The sequence below is a fragment of the Corvus kubaryi genome, unplaced genomic scaffold, assembly GCF_017639235.1.
Source record: "Corvus kubaryi isolate FWS band 111438036 unplaced genomic scaffold, C.kubaryi_AGA036_p1.0 37260, whole genome shotgun sequence".
NCBI classification, from domain to species: Eukaryota; Metazoa; Chordata; class Aves; order Passeriformes; family Corvidae; genus Corvus; species Corvus kubaryi.
In genome coordinates, this window is record NW_024581077.1 from 6,042,327 (window position 1) to 6,058,642 (window position 16,316).

A 16,316-nucleotide genomic window follows, 5' to 3' on the forward strand; every position below is an offset into this window, starting at 1 on the left:
GTAATTGCTGTTCTGCCATGTAAATGATGAAGCAGATAATCTGAACAAATGGTCAGGAAATTTTCTTTAAGATTCATCTCTCAGCTTGACCTCACAACAAGCAGGTGGGACAAAAGTCCCAGACTGGTGGATGAGATACAATCTTGTATGAGTAGAGGGAGAGGTTGTTCAAAAGAACCTGATAGAAATTTTGGCACTGATTTAATTATGATCAGATTTGGGTGTAATATGTTACCATGGCAATTGTTTCCTAATTACTGAGTTCTCACAGGGATAGGACAAATGAAAAACAAACAAAAATCAGCAGACATGTTTGATCTTTTCTGCCACAATTGCAAATGACTGGGTCTGATGTAGAAATGACTGGGAGATTTCTATGACCCATAGCATATGAGTTTGATTTAGGTGATCCTCATGGTCCTGGCAGCAAAACTGCAGGGTCTGTAAGGGGAAAAGGAGGAGACAGATAAGAAGAGTATGCCTAAGAATGGAATAATGTATGATTTAGTGAACTAGATTCTGATCTAACTAATTCCCTGGCTTCAGTGGAATTTAGGTTGGATTTACATTGGTGTAAACAGGATCATATCTGATCCAGATCTGGATCACTGAACCTTATATAGCCACAAGAAATACATCTGGCATTTCCTGTAATGTGTGGTATGTTATACGACTGTACTGTTTGCTAAATCACATCACTTGAAGCTTAGCCTGTTTGGAAGGGCAGTTAATAAGGAAAGAGGATTTTTTTTTAAAATGTCATGTTTGATGACATTTTAATGTCAAAATGTCTTTCTTTCAAGATAACTTCCAACCTCCATCACAATGCTGTTTCATTCTAATTTAAATCATTAGATGTAGGGGAGGACAAGGTAATCTATCCTGAAGAAAAAATAATAATCAATGCAAGTAGGTGTAATTAGTGGTACTTTCCTCTGGTAAGTCAGTGGTGTAGAAAGAGCTGAAAAACCACTGCAGACTACATTTGTTCTTCCTAATGTATTGTGACTTCCTCACAGCTTTCATCGTGAAGTTGTTTAGATCTCCTCTAGGACGGATATGTCTCTTTTTTCTAGTTAAATAGACTGACAAGCTCTAATATGCCATGAATAATTTTATCTATGGAGAAAGATCCAGACACACAGACTCATGTGGGTAGCAGGAGTTTTAATTTTCTTATTTGTTGAAAACCAAAATAAGCTTTTGATGAAGTGCTTACTTCACACGTCATGTTTACACTGAGTTTATTAAATATATTTATAGGTGTAAATCCTTGGGGATACTCTGTCTAAACCTGAACGTGCTTCCAGTCCCTGGGAGGCTGGATACAAAGATTTATAAGCTATATGTGTTGTTGATTGCTCCTTTGCATTCATTCTGATTTGCCAAGAGAGTCCTCTTTTCTTGACAAGTTTAGTAACATAAATTAGAAAAAGGAAGTAGTATGCCAAAGGATGAGAACATGACTACTCCACGTGTTTAAATTTCTCCACCAGTCAGGTTATTTGTTTCATAAACCTGAGCTAGTGGGAATACACATAGCATAAATCAGCATTTGAAATGAAAAATAAAGAAGCAAACCCTACATCTTCTCTGGATGTTAGTGTAGAAGCAGATGCTTGACCAATAATATCTTACACAATTTGGCACAGATTTTCCCTGATGGTTTTGTGCACTCTTACTGGTTTAGAATACTTCCTGCAGGATGCTCGGCAGGTTTTGGGTGCTCCACCCACTTCTTTTTCCTCCCTCTTCACATCTTGCTGGAATCTTCCTTTCAATTTTATCTTAACTTGTCCAGCCTAGAGTGTCGCTTGTATAAATTGTATCAGAGCAGTCAGTATCTGGGCAAGTCTTCAGAAGTACCCAGGGTCATGTGCCTAAGGGAAAGCTAAGAAGCAGTGTGTACGTGTGTAGGGAAGCCTTAACAGCTGCAAGAATAAAAAACAGCATAACTGCCCCCCTGGGACTTTTCTGTATAAAGAAGCACAATTCTTCTTGCTGCTGATCAAAGGTGTCTGTGGCTCAAGCTGTGTTTTGTTAGATCTGTGAGGCATCACATTGGCATAACTCTGACCCTGGCTCAGAACTAAACCACAGTTGCTTCTGGCACTGAGATCTGAGCAGTAGATGCCAGTCCAGCGCCGTACCCCACACCAGACACCAGCTGTCGTGGCACTGACCCCTCAGAAGCCATCTTTCTTGTCCAGGTGAGTGTATTTGGCACCAGACCAGTAAGGCAGCCTGTACACTTGCACACCACCACTTAGAACACTTCGTGTTTCTGTGTCAGCAGATGAAAGCTTATGAAAGGCTGTTCAGATCACTACTGAGCTGGAGTCTTTGCTAATTTTCCAGCAGAAAACCACTCAGTTCTGTTTGCTGTGCCAGGTGCTTAGTTTCTGGACAACCTTCCACAGCTCAAACAGCTGCCTTCCTCTGTAGATCAGTTCTGTGAGCCACAATGCTGTTCCATGCCAACCAGAGCCTTCCTTTTGCCTTCATACCTGTTCATTTGGCATGCTTCATAGGTGCAAACCGTTTTGGAGTCAGCAGAGTATTTATCAGCAACTCCAAGTCAGCTAAGAGGTAGAAATACCGTCAATACTTGTCCATGGATCACTGCTTGATTTGTTAGAGATAGTGGTCTCCAAGGAAGGATGCTCCTGGAGAGGAAGTTACCACGTTTCTCTTAATCTGTTTGGGTACAAGTGTTATTAATCTGCCGTCCTTCAATTCTGAATAGCTAGTTACCAGTGGTGTGATGTGAACTTCTAATAAATGAAAGTTTTCAGAATCCATTGATTCCCACTGGACTGAGAAGTGTAGAGTTACTGAAAACTTTGGTGGCTGCAGTATGCATATAGAGAATACACCCCTCCAGTATGACTCCTTTTGACACCTTTCATCATTACGAGGAGGCCATTTCCCTGGACAAGCCCCTCATCATAATCTGGATGCTGTCTTTCTGCAGATTATCTTAAAAATATCTTAAGTCTTTTAGAAGGAAAAAAAAGGTTCTTTCTGCACTGAAGGACATTTAGATGATGTCTCACTTCACTGGAGCTTTTTTACTGATTCCTTAAAAACGTGGAGCTTCCTTCAAGACAGAAAGATTGTTGTCACTACTTTATTTTTCTCACCATAAATCATAGAATCACAAGGTGGTTGGATTGGTAGAGACCTTGAAGATCATCGAGCTCCAACTCCCCTGCCATGGGCAGGCACACCTTCCACTAGACTAGAATGCTCTTGAAATCCACAAGATAATATCTTGAACTCTTCAAGATGGAGGTAGCATTTTACATAAAGAAGACCATGTATCATCTGCATATGTGTGACTAAGGAAAAGCAATAATATTTTCAGACTTGTTAAAGATTGTTTTGTAATTCATGATACAATCTGTATTTGTTCCCCCAGTGCATTCCCCTTCATTTTTAACTATTTCCTAAGAAAATAAGGTCTAAATAACTGTATTGCCTGTCTGCCTGACTCCCTGTTACCTGTATTTTTAAGCTGTTGACCAGTTTTGGCTGCTTAATGGGGAAGCAGAGGTCTCAAAGATACCAAATTCCTACAAGTTTTGTGGAAATTGACACTTTTGTGAAGGGAAAGATAAGGAGAATTATACCAATGCCCATTTCTTTTGTCAGCAGCCAGCTGGCCAGCCAAAACATATAAATTCCTACATGGAAGCATGACTGAGAAATTAAATACATATATGTGCGCTTAATCACAAATCTTTGTGCTCAGCTTTGTTTTTGTTACTTCAGGGTTCACTATTTTAATGTACAAATTGAGCACTGTTCCTTTCATCATTCAGTACCTTTAATTATAGCCATAATCATCTAATACAGAGTCCTGTTTCAGATGCTCTTAACTAATTAATGCTGTAAATTACCGTAAAAATCCAGGGTAAAAGTTGCTATGCAATAAAAATTACTATTTGCGTTTCTGGTTCCCATTGTATACCAGATAGATTATTTTAAAAGCATCATGTCCCAAATAGGGAAACTATCACTTTACTCCTCCAATAAACACAGAAGCTTGGGGGGGTTAACTGTCAACATTACTATTGTGAATTTAAAGAAATGAAGAGTGTAAATCCCTGCTGCCCAGTTTTTCTATGAGGTCAGGCCACCTCTTGGCCCTGAAGATCCCAGCAGAGTTGGTTGGGTCTGTGGGTTCACTTCAGGGAGCAGTCTGGTGCATTGCCTCTGCCTCTTCCAGTAGATACAGACTGGACTGGGTAAGAGAGGGATGCGGGGAAATTTGAGCATCTACATCCAACCCTCCTGGTTTATATGGTTTGTGGGAGCTGGTTTTAAGGATAGCTTGGCAGAGATTGTGAATTTCAGATTTGATTGATGGGAGAAGATCAGGGATGGTCCAGATGAAAGTTGATAGTTTAGAAGAAAAGCTGTAGAAGAGATGAAGACAATCTGGTCCATCAGTGATCCTTCTTCAAGGCTAATCTTTGCCTGCCTTACTCTTGCTCTTCTTGGCTGGCTTAATTTGTATTTTTCTGGCTTTTTTCTGGCTGCAGTTGCATTTCCCTCACTCACTGTATCCACAAACCCTGCTCATTTGTTTTTCTCCAGTGAGGCATCAAATGCTAATTAATCTCAATGCATCCCCAGCATCTAAAACTTTCCTTAGGAGCCAGATATTGCCGACACTGTGCACAAAACTGCTGCTGACATCAAGAGCTACGTTGTGGATCAAGGCGAGTATTGACAATACAGGAGTTTTGCTGTAGATCAAGGGCAGTGGATCTCTATGGGAGTTTCTGCACGTTTCTTTCCACATGACTATGCTGGCAGGGAAGTAGGCTGCTGGATTCATAACAGCAGATACAGATCTGTCCTTGTCATGGTTTGATGACTGGAACTGAAAAATAAAGGAAGCCCTGCCTGGTTTCCACTATTAAAGTTACACTCAAGTATTAAGGGTTTTTTTTCAGAAAATTAGTTGTAAAATTCCAACCTTACTAAAGTCTTTCAGAGTTTTGCAGTTGTTGTCAGTGGAGTCAGGGCTTCTTCCTTCATGCAGCAGCTGTCTTGTTCTTTGGCTGGTGTGGTGGCCATCCAGTGATGAGTTAAATGATTCTTTCCTGTAGTTTTGATGTCAATTTGGTAAATATGTGAAGTGCTTTAGCTTAAAAGTGAGCAATCCAAAGTTCTATGCATAAAAAAATTGAGTGAAATTAAAGCCTGAAAGTTTAAAATATCCAGTCATTACAGATTTAAATTGTATTATTAAGTGATTTTACTTCTGCTTCAGAAATGTACTTTTGGAAGAAGTTCCCTCACAGTAGACTGAATAGGATGTGTTCTGTTAGCATTTGTAAAACCCTGTAGCCAGTTATTCATCCCACTGTTTAATTTACAACTTGTGGTTTGTGATGGGTCCATTCCAAACTCTGCATCATTCATCTAGAGGGTTGAGAAGGCTCTCGGACAATGAAGGGAACCAAAATAAACCCTCTTTATCACACATAGTTCGTGAGTTACAGAATAAAATATATCTTAATGATCATCTGTTTAATTAAACCAAAAAATTTTGTCACCCTCATGGAGTTGTGACAGTTGGTGCCAGTGGCAGACTAAGCTAGCTTTAGCAAGATTGTGCCTAAAAAACCAAGGCATTATTTTAATACAACTGCATTCTGAACTGCATTTGTTCTGTTTAAAAAGAGATAGAAGGGGTATAAATTTTATAGCGAATGTTTCCAGCACGTAGCCAGTATAAATTGTTTTGTTCAGAGAATAACTAGCAATGTTTGAAACAAAGTTTCATATATAGCTGAAATGTATATTGTCAGGATACTTGAAAGCCATAAAAAATCCGCTTTCTACACTGAACAGTTGTTCTAGTTCTCTGACGGTGCATATATGAAAATATTGTTTATTGTTTTGATCGCACCAAGGCCCTCAATAATACAGAGATGTGTGCATGTGTGCACCATCTTCATAAGCCACCGATCTTCATTTCTTAACCATTCCGTGCTCACATTTGTTGAACAATATTATAAGAAAATTACTACTTTATTTTGACATTTTTCCTAGGAAGCTCTCCTAAACTGCTTCAGAGAATGTCAAGAGCACTTACAGGAGGTAATGAAAAGAACCTTAGAAAACTCATCTTTGGTGATAATCTGCGCTTTAAAGTCGCACGCTTCACGCCAAAGTGTTATCTGAGTGCACTGTCACTCTCTCGAACTGCCACATGCCAAGGGAATCTGCAGATAATATTGGACTTCAGACACTGCTAGGACTCTGTATTTCCAAAGTACATTATTAAACAACTTAAGCACCTGGCTTCAGGGATCTGCACCAGTATCGCTAATTTGGGGCTTGATTTTAAAATTTTCATGGTGAATTTTTCAAGGTCACAGATACCACTGAGTGGCAGAAATGGGAGCTCATAACTTAGTTCTGTTATGGCATCTGAAAATCTCCCCTTGGCATGTGTAGAGATACCAGTATTAATCCAGTGACAGTTTCACACATGGGCAGTTTGTAGGCTTGTGTCGATGAAGAATGACTTGCAGAAATAGATCTGCCTCTCTCAAACCTTTTCTGCCTTGTGCACGTGACAACAACTGCTGTATAGCCTGGTACTATGGGGTTTATCTGTTTCTCTTGCACTGAAGAAAACCACAATAAGCACTAGGATTATAAATAATAATTTTGATACTTCTTTTTTTGCAGAAAAGGTATGGCAGTCTTTTTGTTCTACCAGAAGTCTTTTCATTTATTCATTTTAAATTAGCCTATTTTCTAAGATGAAAGTTGAAGGGCAGAAATCATCACTGCCAGTAAAGGCAATAGCTCCTGGAAGGGAAACAAAAAAGTTAAGAGGAGGAATTAAGAAAAGATCAAAATCTTTTAAATATAACATGTTTTTTATGTCTCTGTAGCACAGTATACATTCGTACACGTTTGTCTAGCTGAAACAAGGCAGAAAGACATACAAAGATACATTCAGAATAATAGGGTGAAAAAATAACATCAGAATATGTACATATGTCTTTATGATCTATTAATATTTAGATGTATTTATAGTTTTGTTGATGTATTTTAAGCACTACAGGTTTATAACATAGAATGTAGAAGTAAAAAAAAAGAAAGTGATAAATGGGACTCACCGTGAATATTTCCTCTCAGACGTGTTGCCAAAGGGCCTGTGTCAATTAGTACTGAGGTTTTTAGGGGTGGAGGCATTATGAATAGTCAGAAAAACATACACACTGGACAAGCTACATTGCCATTCCATCATGGTGCTTTTGTGAACAAAGTGCAGCATTGCTGAGGGGTGTCTTGACAGATTCATAGTTTTGATTTTCTTTTAGTGGCCTCTTCAAGTGTTAATAAAAATATAAAAGTTTTATGTCTGTTTCAGAATTATTTGGAGTGCAGCCGTCTGCCATAGTGCTTCCAAGAATGTCAAATAGTACCTGAAGGGAAAGGTCATGGAGCCCAACCCTCACAAATCAGATTCCTGTGCCAAAAGGAATAAGGTTTTCCACCTGTGCAGAGAGATTTTAACTCAACTGCACCCATGGTTTTCACCAGAGGAAGTCAGTCAGCTTTGTGTATGCTGTGGGTGGGGCGGGGATGTAGTTATTAATCACTGTGACAGACACCATGTCAGTCACAGCTGTCAGATGGAGTTGTCACCAGTTTATGTTGTGCTTTGGAGGTGTTTAACAGAATTGGCTTTGTTAAAACTTTAAAGGCAGGAAAAAAAATGAAAAGGAGGATTGGGGCAAGGGGTGGGTAACAAAGGAAAAACTAGAGAACTAGTTCTGTACTGTGCAGTGCCTCTGGTGGCACCTGGGGGGTAGCATGCACAGAAGCTGATCCAAAGTCATGAAAAAAATCTCTATTTGCCAACAAAGATTTGAATTAGTTTATTTCAGTTGCTGCCAACATGAAATCTCCCCATTTCTTTCTCAAGAGTAAATAATTAAAATCATTAGTGCTTGTTGGCATTGTGCTGGACCACATCATGTCACATTCCATAAGCACTTTGCTGTGAAGTAATGGAATTGTGTGTTTCCAGAGACTTATTCATTCACAAGCCTGGGTCATGTATAAATGAAAAAGAAAGGGACAAAACCTTACCTCACATGTTTGTCCCATGCAACTCCCTGGTGGCTTTGGGATTTACATGCCCTTTGAGGTTGGAATCCAGACCCACAGCTTGCAAGTTAACAATGAATACAGCAAATTTTATAAAATTTTTTTGCAGGATATTGATCTCACCCTGACCACTAAGGGCACGTACCTGGTCCTGACACATGGCCGAACTGCACAGAACTTGTGTGCTTCATGTTTGCAAAAGGATGGGCTCTGAATTGTCGTGGCTAACAACATTGTAAAAAATACATAAACCAGACTATTTCCTCAGCTGCTATAAATAGTCAGCTTTGCTGATGGAACTGGGGATCTGTCAGTCCTGTCTGTTTGTGTACAGCTAAGTCACAACAGTGCGGCAGTTTAGATAAGATTTTTGAAGGGCGTAAGCAAAATAGAGACTGTTTGTTCATTTTATTTTTCGGGAAAAACAGACAAAGATCAAGTCTATATTTCAAAGCTTTTTCTAATGTAGGTATATGAAAAAACAAAAAACCAACAATATGTGAGAGCTGTGCTGGCAAAATCCTGAGTTTATTTGCTATTACAGCAGCTGTGGAGGCACCTTTTGCTGATGTACTTTAGTTCAGGATCTGCTTTACACAAACAGTTCAGAAATTTGCCTGTGTAACTATACAGGTAATCATGTCTGGTTTGGACAAGGGTGAACTGTGGGGTTATCTGATTCATATATATATATATATGTATTTGTCTCCATATGTTACTGGATGAAAGGATCACAAAACAGACACAGGAGACAGTGTATGCAGGGAAATGAGCAAAACTCTCTCTGTATCAAAGAGCTCCTTGGGGCCTCAAGTCAATAAACTGCAGACATCAGAGAAATGCACTACATTTCTTTCAAGAAGAGCAATCTTAGGTGTAATAACAGTTGTGTTCCTTAAATGTGCAGCAGAGGGGGCAGCAAATCAGAATTTTTTCCATTTCTCCAGGCCTTCAGGCATGAGGGATGGCACCCATTTCTCCACCCTTTTATGCATGAAGGATATTTTGCCAAGTCTGTGCAAGTTGGACGCTTCAGACAGGAGACTTGTAATTGTCTAAGTGCATAGGCATTGGCTAAACCACAGCTACTGGGATATCATGGGTGACTACAAATGGATTTTAGGGTTCATATAGCATGCTTTGCAATATAGAAAACATGGTGAATTTAATACACCTTTCTAACACTTCATAAAAGGCACATAGCTTCAGAAGTACTGACTTCCTACCTGCCTTACTTAGAAAACTACAGGCTCCCAGTTCTTCAGGAAGTAGGTTTTGAAGTTTTAGACACACACGTTTAGAAATATTCGATGAGTGTAATTTGTAGCAACTTGAAATCAAAGCATGAATGTGCCATCCTTTGCTCCAGGCCAGTGGGTTTTCTTGTCTCACATTAAGGTGCTGCACCCTGTTAAGATGCAGCGGAAGTGGTTTATCCTCAGTCATTTAGCTGGAAGGGAGCTTACGGGAGCCATCGGTGCTGTCAGAATAGCACAGCAAACTCATTTGAGCATCCTCGTGAAAATCAGGAGAGCAGCAATTACAGGTTTCCATACCTGAGGACCCAGACCTAGGGGGCTGAGAGCACAGTGTGGTTGACTGCAGCATCTCACCAGAGTGGTGAGGCTGATGGTCAGTTTCTACGTTTGGGGCATTTCTGAGAGGAAAGGATCTCTAATGAAGCATTGTTTATTTGTTTGTTTATATGCTTCAACCAGAAAGGCCAGCAGTTCAACAGCTTGAGACTTCAAAGGCTACTATTGCCTCTAGTAGTACTGGTATCAGGGTAGTTAAAGATGTTCCTTTTCAGTAAGTCCAGCAGAAAATTCAGAGTCTCCAGGGCTGCAGGAAAATGTGCTTAGTTGGGCATTGTAGAAGCTACTTTCCTGTGTTTTCCGTAAATTATTTCACAATTTAAATATGTTATTTAAATTTACACTCTGCCAGACACTCTGGGTTTTTTCCACTTTCCTTTGTGCTAAAGACAATGATTCTTCATAAACTGTCAGAGGCTAAACAGTAATACTCAGCCTTGATTTTATTAGACTGTGACTCCCTTTTATTGAGTAATGAACACCATGAGTTAAAAGTCTGCATGTCATCCTTTGCTGGTGACCTGGACCTTTTTAAAACCATTACTTGTAGGGCATTCAATTCAATCAGATGCATACTGATGAAAAAACAACCACCCAGAGCTCTTGCTGACTGTGTACAGGCAAAGCTTGAGAGCCCAGCATCAAACAAAAAATTGATTTCAAACCCAGAAGTCAATATCTTGCTTTTTGCAAAGGCACTCGGGCACTTGAGAGGAAAGTTTGCATGTAATGTATGCATTTGATGAACCAAATACAGAGGAGATAGCTGTTTGGACTTGATTTCGTGCACCCATGGTTTTCTATAAGCAGTAAAGCCAATGAACTGTTTGATCTGTGCAGCTGGAGAGGAGCTTCAACTCATTTTACACGTGCACAGATGGTATCTAAGTGGGCCTGATTTTTGATGTAATTGATCTAAACAAATGAAGTTTCTTAAGTACAGGTATGACTTGGTAATGTTTCAGAATGAAGTCTTAGTAAGTTTATACAGTCTAGTCTTGTCAGTCAGTAACAAGGTGCCATTTTATCTGCTGTCTGCTTTTGAGGTCCCCCATTTCCACTTGCTACTTGTTATGGTCAGTTTGTGAGATGAAGAATGATTGTCTGTTTAACACGTTATATACTGTTGGAAGTCAGGTTTAGATTTTGATAGTTACAGAGTCTTTCTGCATTGGTCCTGATATGTGTAGCTTTACTTGCAGTATCTAAAATAGCTATGGACAGTGTCTGGAGACATTCACAGGGACACTGAGTAGTGTTGTCATGAAAATACACTGCAGGTTTTATATTCTGCAGCTTTTTTTGTGCTCACTCTTTGTAGCACTTGCTATTGCAAATTCAGTGTCCAAGCTGCACATTTAGAGGGATACTCAAAACTATTTACATCTGTATAGCTGATGTTCCTCTAGTCAGTAGTTTCCAATGCTTGTGGATTTTTCTGAACAAAAGACTGCACCAAATTCGCAATACAGGTGCATGTAGAAAAACTCTCCTTTAGGTTTTAATCATCCACAGTCAGTTGTGTGTTTATGCACATGGCATTATAAAGTACAGGTGAGATACAAGGCTGTGAAGATTGCAACTCAAGGAATTCAGCTTAAAAAAGACTCTGAACCAGAATACTCTACAGAGCCAGTACATAGACACTGATGATTCTAACTGCATGATGAGGACTGTGCTTTTCTCTGGTGAGAGTCCTTAATGGAAGAGCTACTCCCTATTACTCTGTTACTTAAAATAAAATAGAGAAAAAAGCATCAAGGTAGCTGTCCTGTTGTTATTTTGTTACTTAACGAAGATTATACATCAGCAGTTTGCTTTCCTTTTATGTTTCAGTGTCATTTTGTGACTTAGCATTTTGAAAACCAGGGGCACAAGATGTTGCTGCAGGAAAAGATGTATTTCACAGTATGTTGCAAACACTCCACTTGGTAGTAGGAAAAGCTAGTCTTAAGTCAAATTCAGTGGATGTACTTCTTAAGGAGACATTCAGTCACTTGAGTTTTAACACTAAGTTTTAAGTGCTAGTGAAGGAAAACAGTCATCTCTGCTCAGAAATCCTCTGACTAGTGAGTGACCTATTTCACTCCACCTCTTTTCACCCTCCTGTGTGGTGGGTTTCTTGATGCAGTGTCCCCTGGAGACAGAGAGTGTTGTCACACATTCCTTGAAGGAGGAAATTCTCCTCTAGGTTGCAGAATATCAGTGCCAGCCCTGGGATGGACCTGCTTGGTACAAGTGAGGTACCTTTGCACATTGTTTCAGCTCAGTCTAGATGTTGCACATTCATCTGGATTGTCTGCAAATAGAAGAAAAACTGGGTCTGCAGTTCATCCAGGCTGTCACCAAAAGCCACTCCAAGCAGGCAACTCCTCCCATTTTGATTTTCGTCCTAATATTTTTCTATTATCTGCCAAATTGGGGGTTAAATATTCTGCTTGCTTTTCATTTTGCAGACACCTTCATTGGCGTGTCATGTGTGAGATAGGGAACCTGTTTCTGGCAAGCAGTCTCATGTTTAATAGCAAACTCCCTGTGCCCCCTGCAAAGATGGTGGAAAAGACCCAGTTCAATCTTTCCTAGTCCACCTGACCTTAGGTGTCTCATCAGATCAATGAGAGAAGCACCCCAGCTCCCATATGGAGTGGCATCCAATAGGACAGGGAGCCCTGTGAAGGTGATTTCAGCTGGTTGGTGCAAGTGCTGTGCGTGTACATCTGCAGCAGATTGAAGTGGGTCCTGTAGCTGAAGCAAGGCTCTTTGCTGCTCTGTCAGTTGAATGCAGAGTTTATTGTTCTAAAGAAGATTGTTTCCTCTGCAAGGGGTGGCAGGATGGGGTCTGGGAATGTATTTCTTTGTGGTGGGATCTGTAAAAATTCAATTCTCTATAAGAGACAGCAGATGATCCGAGCATCTTCCCACTGTGTAAGATTTATGCACATACATGATGTAAGAGAGCCATTGCAGCCAGCATTAAGTTCTCCTTCCTCTGGGGAAATACAGCCACACAGTTTATATCACTCAGACATTGTGGGTCTAGTTAATGATCATAGAATCACAAGTTTGGGTTGGAAGGAACCTTGAAGACCTTTCAGTTCCAAACCCCTGCCATGGGCAGGGACACATTTTACTAGACTGGGTTGCTCAAAGCCCCATCCAGCCTGGCCTTGAACATTTCCAGCAGTGGGGCATCTGCAGCTTCCCCAGGCATATTCAGATAAGGGGGCCGTTGAAATTTTAGGAAATCAGGAGAGAATTTTTTTTTTGGTGGGCTTTCATGATCCATTGCAAATCCCATTGAAGCTTTGGTCACAACAAAGGGTAAGAACCTTAACAGGTTTTTCTGCATCAAGAAAATCCTGCACAGCTGCAAGTAGAAAGATTTCCTAGCTTGTGCTTTTGTCTACACCTTATTTCTAATGTTCCTTAATTTGAGAAGAAGACAATGGAAAAAAAGTATCATAAAGCAAGGGAAATAATTACTAATTCTAGTCAAGGTATATTAAATTCAGTAGTGCTCAGACATGACATGAGTGTTCAGAATTTGTATATGAATGAAATAAAAAACATTCTGGAAGGAAAAGCTACCTAAATGTCAGAAAAAAAAGAAATACAAGCTATAAAATGCTGTGAAAAATCACACAGACCATAGTAAGATAGATGTGCTGTCTTTACTTAGCAAAGAAATCATGGAGGATATGAAAATAGAGAATGAAAATAACACATTTTTACTTGATTTGAAGGCATTATCCATAATAGCATCTGCGATGTGTCTGTAATAATATGGTGTAAATTGGAATTTACATAACAGATCTTTGAAAACAGGCTCTGACTCACAATGTGAAAATGGTACCTCCAGAAGGAAAAGTCAACCAATAGCAGGAGAACTTCACGGAAGGTCTGTTGTTTATTCCAAGATCTACCCTTTTAGCCCCTTTGTAGATTGCACAGAGTACTCATCTCAGGCATGAGCTGTACTGAAAACTTGCATAGCTGGTCTTGGAAGCCTCTAGTATGTTTCTCCTGAATAGACAAGTTATCTTCTCTGGGCTGAATTAAGTTCTTAGTAATGGTGATAGATTGACAGCCCTAAAAGTTGGAAACCCTCTATTCGTGTTCGTCTCTCTCAGCTTGGATTTAATACACTGTTCCGATCTTGGTTCCTGTCTGTTGAGTAGGAAAAGAGTCATTAATTTAACTAAGCCAGGTGTAGAATTCTTCCACTGTTGTTTTTATTGCCTCAGTGGTCAGGACTTCAACTAAGCAACAATCCCCAGGAATATCCAGTCCAAGAATGGCTGGACTTTTCAATTCACATGGTGCTACAGAGCTGCGGTCAGACCTGGTTTAGTTCTGATATTTCTTGTCTGTACAGTCCATGCTCATTGCTCTTCCCTTCAATCTGCTGGCTGACATGCAAGTCAGAGGCCAGTATTATTGGCCTTACAGGGCATTGTAAAGATTGGTTGAGCTGTTCCAAGTCAGATTTCTGAGTAGTTCCTTAGATTCCCATGAAAAGTCTGTTTGTCTGAATGTAGATGACCAGTGTAGACCTCTTTGTTCGGGCTTGTTGTTTTCTGTTGTACTGACATAAAATAGAGAGACCAGTAGGTATGTATCTGACCTTTCTGGGGGTTTAAGGTAAAATGGATTGGGACCCTAAAACCACTAGTGGAATATATACCCCTGGTTGTGTCTCTAATGTGACAAAGCCAGAGGTAAATATATGTTCAATCAGAATAATGGCACCCTTGTAATTAACATGTATTGTTTTGCTAGATCACCTCAAGCACCCTAAGTTCTGGTATAATCAGCCATAGTTAATGATGAAGCAGTGTGAGTCAATGCAGGATGAGGAAGGACAGGATGGCTGTGTCTCACACATCTTCATGTTTTATCTAATGTGTTTAACTATCTGAGAAGTTACAGAGATACTGTGAATGCCTTTTCTGTTCCTCTCCTAAATCCAAGTCCTAATCCAAATTTCAAAAGTATCATTAGATGTCTGATACCATTCATTGTAATTTACAACTCCATACAGTTCATTCAGTTCTGAGGTCTCTAATTAGAGAATAAATGGGTGTTAATTTCTCATGATACAGAAGTCTGGTAAGATTGATAGGATAGGCATTTATTTCTGATAAGGCATCACAAAAGTATTGTGTATTACAAAATCACAGAATGGGTGAGGTTGGAAGGGACCACAGTCAGTCATCTGGTCCAAACCTCCTGCTCCAGCAGGGTCATCCCAGAGCACATGGCACAGGATTGTGTCTAGACAGTTCTCAAGTATCTCCAGTGAGGGAGACTCCACAACCTCTCTGGGTAACCTGTTCCAGTGCACAGTACTAATGACTTTTGAGCATGAACCCACTAAAAGCAGAGAGGTATATGTTTCCTGTTTCTCATATGCAGTGTGCTGAACTGTCAATCTCCCTCCATTTCCATCAAATTTAGTTTTCTTCATTTCCAAAAAAAACATGAAAAAAGTGCATTATGATTAGCTAAAAAAAGTAAAAATACAGCTATAATCAGCCCTAGATTCATCTTTCCTAGGTGTTTGTCTTCCTCAGTCTGCCTTCTTCAGTCTCTTCGCTAAGAAATACTTAGAGTTTTACTCAAAGTAGCCATATCACTGATCTTTACATCTTTCTTCACTGTATGTTGTTCCATTTTCCTGACACCTCGGTTTTTACATCACATGCATTTTTTACTCAGTTTGACTACGTTTCTAACAGTACAAACTATTGGATTTTGTTAAAACTCTATAATCCTGACACGCTTTCATGGCTTTCCCTAAACCAAGTCTCAGTCTTCTTGTTAACTTAACTATTGAAAGTTCTGAGGCAAAACGAGCAGAACAAACTTCTCTGGGAGCTGTATATCCATCATAAAATGGCTCTAACGTGTTATCTATCCAGACTGGTTGTATTTTTCATGCTATATCACAAATCAGTGCCACAGATAGATTGCAGTTTGCAACCTGCAGTTGTTTATCGGAGTTAACTTGGCTGTCAGGACAGCCTTTCTGCAGTGCTTTAAACTTTCATAACTTTTGTGCATGAGACTGAACTATTTTTCTAGCTGGCTCAGGGATCAATGCTGTGTCATTAGAACATATGGAACAAGGCTGTTTTACCCTTTTGAGTTTCATCTGGGATATGTGGCACCAGCCTTCATACTTTTTAGAACTGTCTGCACATAAATGAGCACTCAAATCATGAGCCTTAGAAGTATTTTACTTATGTTTTAGAGCATCCTCCAAATCTTCAAAATCATTCAAGACTTCGAACTCCACCACCTCCAATATCACATGCTCACACCCCAAATCAGCATCATGCGGCCTCCATCAATTCCCTGAACAGAGGGAACTTCACTCCACGCAGCAACCCCAGCCCAGCTCCTACAGACCACTCTCTTTCTGGAGAACAACCAGCCACTACTCAAGAGCCAGCCCATGCTCAGGACAACTGGTTACTCAACAGTAACATCCCACTGGAGACAAGGTAGGTCACTTTCTTTAGTACTTACAATGTTCTGACTGTGTGTGCTCAGGATGTTATGGAAAATACA

The 16,316-nt window shown here is 39.9% G+C and overlaps 1 protein-coding gene across 12 annotated transcripts in view; it reads left to right on the top strand.

Moving 5' to 3' along the window:
• The window catches only part of TENM4 (teneurin transmembrane protein 4), a 928,417-nt gene that overhangs the window by 698,912 nt on the left and 213,189 nt on the right, over positions 1-16,316 (top strand). For all 12 annotated transcript variants that reach the window (XM_042024146.1, XM_042024143.1, XM_042024148.1 and 9 more), the window contains one exon: positions 15,997-16,249. In XM_042024146.1, the coding sequence (XP_041880080.1) occupies positions 15,997-16,249 (253 nt within the window). The remainder of the gene's footprint in view (positions 1-15,996; positions 16,250-16,316) is intronic.